Source organism: Thunnus thynnus, chromosome 21, assembly GCF_963924715.1.
Source record: "Thunnus thynnus chromosome 21, fThuThy2.1, whole genome shotgun sequence".
NCBI lineage: Eukaryota > Metazoa > Chordata > Actinopteri > Scombriformes > Scombridae > Thunnus > Thunnus thynnus.
In genome coordinates this window covers 8,814,438-8,823,981 of record NC_089537.1, presented here as the reverse complement: position 1 = coordinate 8,823,981, position 9,544 = coordinate 8,814,438, and the positions used below count along the sequence as shown (strand labels likewise).

The following is a 9,544-nucleotide window of genomic DNA, read 5'->3' as shown; positions in this document are numbered from 1 at the left end:
TCTGGTTGTTTTTTAGTGAGTTTAGTGAGCGTAGTTTGTCATCATTGTATGCAGCAATCACACAATAATAGAAGTGAATGAATTACAAACATATTGAACTGAATAAATGTCTGGAACTGACTGACTCAACAAGGGGGCACCATCCTGCAATTACAAATGGGGGAATTCACACATAAATAAAATATGTCTTCATAACCCATCAAAAGCTGTACACTCAACATGCTGTGGGATTTTATAGTCTCAGTTACATTATGTGGTGTTACATAAGCATTTAAAAGGATCTGACATTAACCACTACATGGTTTCACATGCCAGTACAGCTGTGAGTACTCAAGTCTATTTTTTTCCCAAATATTATTTTTGTTATTTCTGCCTGACGTGTGAGAGCTCAGAAGAGGGAAAAGGGAAGAAAAAGAAGGGGATAACGTACATTTACAATACATTAAAACAGGACGTTATGATTACACAGTACTACTGTATTCACTGAGAGACCGGAGTGCTCCTCTGATGGCTCAGATATCTGTTACAAACTCAAGGTTAGATATTTTTAAAACATTTTTCCTTTATTAGCTACTTTAGTTGACACTAGAAAGTGATGAGAAATGTCTTTACAGAGAGAAAAATGGGGATGACATGTAATAAATGACCTTGGTCAGACTGGAGATGTTGCTGTTACTGTACTTGTTTCATGCTGGCCTACCAGGACACATCAAACTTCTTTTTATTTAATATAATTTTTTACTCATATGAGTCAAAACAAAATTAGGTAAGGCTGCATACACTTTCACAACAGTAAGTAAGGCTGTTATGACAGAATCTTAAATGGTTCTGTATAAATTAATGCTGGACTACAGAGACTAACCAAAGATTGGTGAGATATTGGTCAGAAAGTTCACATTAGGGGCCTAAATGATCATTTATCATAAGATGCATGCTTTGTTAAGAGCCTACAATAGGATATTCTTTTCTCACTTTCAGGATGTCTTATCACGTGCACTTGCACAATGCGATTGCATAAGAATTCGTTTTTGTTCATAATTTAGCACATTTAATGACTTTATCTGCTTCATCAAGTGTTTCATGTGTCAAGAAAAAGACTTCACTGTTTTTTTTTAACGCAGTCTTGTTTGTGTTAACCAAAGAGGATAGAGACAGTGACAGTAAGAAACAAAGTGGTCACCAGTAAGTCAACTGTAAACCCTGTGTTGTTTTCAGTGAAACTCTGCAAGCCACAGTTTGTCCTGATTTAAACTTGTGGGTTTTACAATATGCATTACTTTCCTTCATTTTTGTGTAGAATAAAGGGGTAGAGATGAATCCAAATTATATGTATTAAAAAAAAAAAAAAAAAAAAAAAAAAAAAAAAAAAAATTATATATACATATATATATATATATATATATATATATATATATATGTGTGTATAAATAACAGATGGTTTCCCTACTGAAAACAATATCCTTAAAAATGTTTTTATTCTAATACCCAAATAAAGATAATTGTTTGTGTGACTATGTGGTTGTGTGCATGCATCTGTTTTTCGATTGTGAACTGAGGGTTAACGATGTCGGGGAAAGTGCTGATAATTTCACATAACATGCAAAGTCTGAGCAGTGTGTATCAGTGCATGCAATAAATCACAGTAAGGAAGTGGTAACTAGTGCTAAACTCAATTTCTGTCACTGCTGAGAGCAGCGAAGGTGACAGTACTTTCCCACAGCAGAGGGCAACTGGTGATCATGGTTGGTGTACCCATTCACAGCTTCCTGCTCGTAGACAAAGTATCAAAGGGGTTCTCTCAGTTTCACTAGCACGACTAAAGAGTTTGTTGTTTAGTTTTTCTTCGGAATCATCGAGCAGAGTTCTGCTTGTGAGCAATTACGTACATTTCAAGAGCGTTTCTGAATAATTCATGACGTCCAGATACTGAATTTTAGAGGAACAACAGATAATTTTAAGCTTATATTCAGTCATCTTGGGTTTGAATATCTTCCTCAGTATCAGTATCATACAGCTTTATGAAACAAGATGAATACGGTATATGTGATAGCGTCACACAGTGATGACTTTTTTTTTTTTTTTTTTTTTTTACTTAAAAGTCAATCCTTTTTGTGTAGCTCAGTATCACATACATGTATCAGAAGGCCCACATTCACAATGATTCTCAACCTTACTCAAGCTCTGCCCAAAAACTCCAGAAAAATGGGAGAAATCTCAAATCCCACCAATCCATAGATGACAAGCGGAGCAGTAAGAACCACAGACAGACATAAACAATTACAGACATAGACGAAAATTGGGGGAAAAAAAGGAAATCAGGTGTAAGAGTTTAAGAGATTTTTGAATGACCCCGATGTAATCAGTTGCTAACAGTGAAGCTTTTAAGCTTTAACCTTTTTACCTCAAGATGTATAACGTCTGTGGTTTGCTTCACTCCGATCGTTTGTCTTTGCATGCATCACTCCGACTTACCCTCAGTGGCCTCACACAGGCTGTGGTTATGGCCATGTGGGTGTCAGGTCGTAAAGTACGTGAGCAAGAAGATCCGAGCTAGCAAGTGTTAATCAATATCACTCTTGAGTCTTAAGGTCTAAAAGAATCAGATCGAAATGAACAGATACGCATCTTTAAGACACTTCTACTGAAAATGATTACTCACTGTGTTTGTTGAAACAGCATATCTTCAACATACAGTACATGTTGAGATTAGCCAGTGAAGCAACACTCAAGATGGCTCCTGTGTCCTCTCAGTCTCTCCAGCTGTGATGCTTCTTCCACAAAATGAGAAATCAAACTACTTAGGATCCACCTGAAATGCTTAACAAACGTTGTCAGTGTTATCAGTGGCCCTTATTTAAGCACCGGTGTCTCATTAACTGTAAGGAGACTGTTTGACTGTAACTATTTGAGTGTTGTTTTCAAGGCTCGAGTCAGCATATTATCATCTCAGTGAGGTCATATAACAAACAAAACATGTTCAAAAAGGCCTCTCTCATCCGTGGTCTCTTTTATTTTAGATCAACAAGCACCGCACTCTTGACCTACATATATGACTATGATTAAATCCTAATTCTCATTTCTCAGGGTAATGACTCAAAATGATTCAAATCAAGTTGCAGCAACTGAGTCACCGCAGCTGTGTTATTTGACTGAATGAAAGTTGTGATGTGGGAAATGGATTGCCTCTCAAATGACACTGCTCTAGCTGCAAATGCAATATGGAGTATGCTGGGCCAATTGGACTGATTGCAATGTTTTCCCGCTTTGGTATCATGCACTGCACCCTGTTATCTAGCTAAAAATCATACTGCCTTTCTCATCCTACACTGGTGACTAATCCATAGCATCTTGACCTTTTCTCAACAGTTTCAGGCCTTGATATTCTAATTACTTTGGCAGTAAGAGAGCGGTCAAATTGCATATGTGAATCTAAGTATTGCATGTAAATGCATGTGGATTTTGTCCCGCATCATTTACATTGTAAGTGCATTTGGAGGAGATCTTCTAATGGTCAGTATGAACAGGAGGAATGATTACAGCAAGCAAAACCAGTTTCACTGTTCATATGGGCACCTGACTGTTGTTTTAAGGCAAACTTGATAAATTGTGAGCCTATCCTTTAAGTTTCTATCTACCTGTAGCTGCTTAGTGATGGACTGTGATGTCCAGTTGTTTCCCTGCTTTCTACCCAGTTCAGCCCTCCAACACTTCAACTTAAACAGAATGAGCATGTGGGTTTAGTCTTTGTCACAGCTTCTTTGTGAAATATGCTGCCACTGTTTCAAGATCACAGGTTAATGCACACTTTCGCTACATTGCTTTGCTGATTTACAGTCGCGGGGAGAGAGAGTTTTACATAGTTTTGTTCTGTTTTCTGCTGAGAGGCATGTGACCTGTGGTTAAAGAGAAACCATAGAAGCAAAAATGAATCTGTTACAGAATCAGCATGTTAAGGTAATGAACAGACCTTTTGTCTGTTGAAAAAATAGTAATATGCCTCATGCGAGAAGCATCGTAAGAGAAGCAGCAGTAGACATGAAACCGCGTGAAATGCCAGAATAATCTTCTGCATGGACAGTGTTCATAAAGGTGAGTTTCTCATTGTGTATACTGTATCTGTATCTGTATTCTTGAACCTGGGGGCCTGAGAAGGTTTGCGCTCTGTTTTATGCCTGCAGATCAGAACAACACAGCTGGTTATTCACACTCGTCAGTTAGTGGTGTCTCAATCTGCCACTTTTGTTCAGCAGCTTGTTCTCAGAAGAAGATGATCGTCTGATCATGACACAGTCGTTTCCTTGGGCCTCACTGTGGTGCAAACCGAGAAATTGGTAGAAATCTAAAAAGCTGTTGGCTCACACACTCTTCCTCCTGCATTATACATAATTTGCTGAGAATGAAAAATGTTAAATTAGGCCAGGAGGTGAAACCATGAAGTGAAGTGACAAAAACAGCCCTCTGGGCCCACTCTGTCTGCTACAGGGGCCAATATAAACCCAGTTGCAAATGACACCCTCTCACAGGAAACAACAACACTTCCTTTACTCTGGTCATACTTTCAAATCATGTCAATGTTTGCTTTGTAAACTGTTTCGTTGATAAGAATTCATCTCATAATGTATACTCATAATGAGTTTACGTGTTTGTCACAATCAGTTTTGTTTGGGCTTCGAGTGAGACTGCTGGAATGACAGGGACTTTCTTCTATGCCATGTTTTGTGCCACTGTGGTTAGCTATGTGACTTTTATTAATTTCCCTTTACAAAGGGCAGTACCCATGACCTCTGCACTTCCCTGTTTAGGCATGGGTTCTTATTTTTCATGACATATCACATGAATGACCTTCATCTTGGAAGCAATTGGCACTGGAATATGTGCGTTGTTGTTCATAGTGCGGTGCTCATGCATGTATGTATGAACAGGGGTAAAACTCGACTTGAAATATGAAATATGAATCTGGAGCAGTGAAAACAAGGAGACACAGGAAGCTTGGCTCTGTCCACATGTGAAAAGAATCTGCCTACCAGCACCTCTAAAACTGAATCATATCTTGTTTCTTTAATTCATACAAAAACAGTGTTTTTACTAAGCTAAGCTAACTTAGTCTAGCTCCATATTTAGCACACAGACACGAGAGTGGGAGTGACTTCCTTGACTAAATTTCAGCAAGTAAGCAAAGAGGCACACTTCTTAAAATGCCAAACTGATTCTTTTACTGAACTTTTTTTTTTTTTTTTTTTTATAAAAAAGGGGATGTTATTTTTCCTAATAAATATGAGGCATGTTTCGTCACTGCTTGCATGAAAAATAAATTCTCAGAAATTTCACAAACAGACTTCCTTATCACTGTTGACACGCTTAGCTTTTAGCCATTTAGCTGACAATAAGAGAAGGCTCAATAACATTTCATAACTGGGTATGTTGTAAAACGAGACAGAAAAGCTTACAACACCCTAACATCGACTACCTGTTCCACCGCTGGTCTTTAATCACACCTCTCAGGTTTTCAGTTTCAACTATGGTAAGTGCTCCACCTGTGTACACAAAGTGTGACAAAAATGAGCTTCGACTCAGTGAAACTTAATCGACTGTAGAGTGTATGTGGGTGTATTCTCTCTGGTTTGAGCTTGATCGCCGTGGTTCAGTGGGTTTACTCTTTGTCACAGCCCCTTCGTGAAAGGTTCTGTCACAGATTAGTGCGTATTTTGGCCACATTGCTGTGCTGCTGCACAGTTACGGAGAGAAATCTTTAGGTTGTGCACTGTTTCCATCGAGAGGCACGTGACCTGTGGTTAAAGGGAGGTATAAAACTGAGATGAGGCTGTTAACCAGCTGTACTTCCCAAACGAGCAGAGCTGTGCCTGAGAAGTTGATTTCAGCATCAGGTAAGTGATTAATTGCAACGCCACAAAACTGTAGAAAATTTACAGTGCATTCACTATGGAACTTTTAAGCCTAATTTTCACCATTTCATTCATATTTTATCCCTGTTTTACAAGATTAAAATGTCTTTTGGTCTGTTGTTTTATATCGATATATTTTGATTCCTTGTAGATAACATGGGCGATACAACAACATCTACGCCCTTTGTGAGTATTACTTTGGATAATTATGTTTTGCCATTATGTGTGAAAACCACTGAACCGATAACAAGTGCTGTTAAAGAACAGGTCTTTATTCTTTTTTATGTTCTGTATAATTGAATAGGTTTAAAAAGTTGGAATTACCATATAATCACAGAAAGAGACAAAACTCTTCAAATACTGTGTTTTTAGTGCATGTCTGTCCCAGTGAAAAAAGTATGATTTTCAAGAGTGGTGAAATTTAAATCTCAGGACAGTGTGTGACGAAAAAAAAATCAGTCTGTTCAACGCAACACACGCTGACATGATATATTTCATATTTCCGGTATGTCATTAAATGTTTCTAATGAATGTGAAAAAAATTGGATTTCACACTCCAGGTACGGTAGATTTATCTCAAGCAGACATCTGTAAGATACTCAAATGCTACAGTCAGACTTGTATCTGCATCAAATTTTCCATTGTTTTGTGAAAAGCTGAGCCCCAGTTTCACCTCGCTGTTTATCTCTGCCCTACATCTAAACTTGATGTTTCTGGGGTACTAAGTTTGGCTGCAGGCCCCTTTCTGGAGCCCCTCGGGATCGTTTACCCCTCTCAGGCTTGGAAACAGCAGGAAGCAGTATTGTGCAGTAATGTGGTGTGGTTTCTCTGGCACAGACACAACACCTGCACAGTATGGTTAGCTTGTACGTCACCAGCGTTTAATGTCATATCACTTTATCCCCACTAGAAGCATTATTGTTATGAAGCGCTGACAGCAGTTAGTGAGTTGAAAGGAAATGAGAACTGAGAAGAAGAAAAAAAAGACCAGGCACTGTATCTGTTGCACGCAACCCTCTTAAATATCATATAAGATCATTTCATTTTTCTGCTTTTCATTGCAGACCACCCCCCTTGATTTCTCAGACTATGACATTGAGTCTGCTGAAAACGCAGACATGTGTAACAGAAGCTGGGTCAGGGAGTTTCGAGGCCAGTACGAACCACCGCTCTTCGTGATCATCTTCATCCTGGGTGCCATAGGTAACCTGTTGGTGGTTTGGATCTACACCACTCTGAAAAACCGCCAAACAATGACCGACGTGTACCTGCTAAACCTGGCTGTGGCTGACCTCCTCTTCCTGTCCACGCTGCCCTTCTGGGCTGTCGATGCCATCAAGGGATGGGACTTTGGCGTCTTTATGTGCAAAATTGTGTCCGCTGTTTACAAGATCAATTTCTTCAGCAGCATGTTGCTACTCACCTGCATTAGTGTTGACCGCTACATTGCTATTGTACAAGTCACCAAGGCTCAAAACTGTAAGAAAAAGAGGTTTTTCTATGGTAAACTTGCCTGTCTAGGTGTCTGGTTTGTCTCCTTTCTTCTGGCCCTCCCTGAGTTTATCTTTGCCAAAGTGAAGAAAGACCAAAACGATCAGTCTTTCTGTGTTCTGGTGTACTCGAACAATGAAGACAACCAGACTAAGATCCTGGTGCTGTCCCTGCAGATCTGCATGGGCTTCTGCCTTCCTCTACTTGTAATGTTCTTTTGTTACCCTGTCATTATTCACACACTTCTCCAGACCAGGAGCTTCCAGAAGCATAAGGCCCTGCGTGTCATCTTTGCTGTGGTGTTTGTGTTTATTCTCTCTCAGCTGCCTCACAACAGTCTATTGATACTGGAGGCCTCTCAGGCAGCTAATACTACCATCACTGCATGTGACACTGTGAAACGTTTTGATATAGCTGGACAGATAGCCAAGAGTCTGGCGTACACTCATGCCTGCCTGAACCCAATCCTATATGTCTTCATCGGAGTCCGCTTCAGACAAAACCTCCGGCGGAAGATGGAGATGTGTGCAGGCAGGGGCGAAGAAAGGCAAAATTCAATGCAGTTAGCTTACAAAGGTCCTTCTGTCATGTCAGAAACTGACACTTCTGCCGCTGTTTTCTAATAAATCACCATTTTCCTAAAATCCTACTCCTGAGACCTGAACCTGCAGTTCCCCATGATTATCTTTTACATGTTGGGAGTAAAATAGTCTACATTCTGGGAGTGCGGATATCGATGCTTTGTATAAAATGTATATTACTATAAAAACTTTTTTATTTTGTGTTATACTATACTATACTTTTTTTGAGTGTTTGTGTTGTTACAGTCTTTCCATCATGTATTTGTCGTGTGCCGCTGTAAATAAATAAAAAGTCTTAAAATCTTAAGAAGTCTGCAATTTTTTGCCATACCCCCATGAAGACAATGTGTCTCATAGCACAAAAAATGAATGTGAAGAGGATGCAGCTGAGGTTTAAGTACACAGGCTACTATAAATCTATAAATGAATCCAGTGATGAAGTCAGCAGTTTACTACTACACATGGGAAAATAGAGTGCCCTCACTGGTGTAACGTACATAGTGTGGTATGAAACACAGTTGTGAATGTGGCTAATCGAATCCACAGTGTTTTCGGTCTGACTAGATGTCCTGTTGACAGTCTGTGCCATCGTCTGTGCCGACATGCTTAACTGTTGAATGTGGTCTGTGTCGGGCAATGACTTGGCAGTTTCGTAGTGAGTGCTGACGGATGCCCATTCAAACTGGCATGAAAGAAGTTTCTCACATTGACTTCACAGCGGCTGTAGCTCAGACAGGTGATAGACAGACAGACAGGCAGGCAGACAGACAGACAGACACAACTTTACCTGGAGGCACAGGACTCTAGTTTCACCAACTTCAAAAACCAACACACTGCTTGAGTGCATAGTGTTCTTTGCACAAACCTTCACAATCTGCGTGAAATTCAATACACACTCCGGCGGAAGAGAAGCTGTCTGTACTTGTCTGGCCTATGCCACCATCATCTAAGAAGATCAAAGTCATGTAAAACTAATGGTGGGCTGGTGGCCTGCTTTCCGTTCCTCTCTGTTGGGTGAAATGTGGGCCATGAGCTCTGTGTCACATAATCACAGTTTCATGACACCGCGAAACAGAAATTGCTGTATGAATGTGATATAGGTACAGCATTTCAAAATACTGACAGAGATGCAGAGCTGAGGTTAACATCACAGCTTGTTTGGATTGTGTTAGATTCATAACGCAAAAGAAACACACACGCTTGTACTTTAAAAGATCAAGTATGCAAATATAAAAGTGTTGCAGGGTGCTCATTACGTTTGGTTGCTCGGTTGGAGTGTGAAGGTTGGTGACCTGGCAAATAAAGTAAAGACTTGTGAATTAAATCTCAGTCTTTATTTGACTCAGAAAGACAAAAAAAAGAGACAGATGAAGGAAGAAAAAAAGAGGGTACATCACAAAGTACATGTTCGCTACAGTCTGGCACACCGTCTGTAAATAACATCCTGGTGTGTTATTGTGGTCACAGAGGTTGGCCCCAGACAACTGCAGCCTACCTGCTCAATCAGGTGAGACCACAGACATATTTTTTTATTTTCCTCCTTCTTTTCTCTCACGACAGGAACCCATC

At 39.8% G+C, this 9,544-nt stretch overlaps 1 protein-coding gene across 1 annotated transcript; it reads left to right on the top strand.

Moving 5' to 3' along the window:
- Positions 1–5,029: 5,029 nt before the first annotated feature.
- ccr9b (chemokine (C-C motif) receptor 9b) lies at positions 5,030–8,279 on the top strand. The gene is made up of 3 exons (XM_067578435.1): positions 5,030–5,885; positions 6,055–6,089; positions 6,968–8,279. Exons 1-3 carry the CDS (start codon positions 5,816–5,818, stop codon positions 8,015–8,017), a joined length of 1,155 nt encoding a protein of 384 aa, XP_067434536.1. The 5' UTR covers positions 5,030–5,815; the 3' UTR covers positions 8,018–8,279.
- Positions 8,280–9,544: the final 1,265 nt, after the last annotated feature.

Excerpts from the sequence above, each read along its gene's own strand:
- ccr9b (XM_067578435.1), top strand. The coding sequence starts at position 5,816 with ATGAGGCTGTTAACCAGCTGTACTTCCCAAACGAGCAGAGCTGTGCCT. Across the intron at positions 5,886-6,054 it reads GAAGTTGATTTCAGCATCAG|ATAACATGGGCGATACAACA; the intron begins GTAAGTGATTAA and ends GATTCCTTGTAG. Across the intron at positions 6,090-6,967 it reads CAACAACATCTACGCCCTTT|ACCACCCCCCTTGATTTCTC; the intron begins GTGAGTATTACT and ends TTTTCATTGCAG.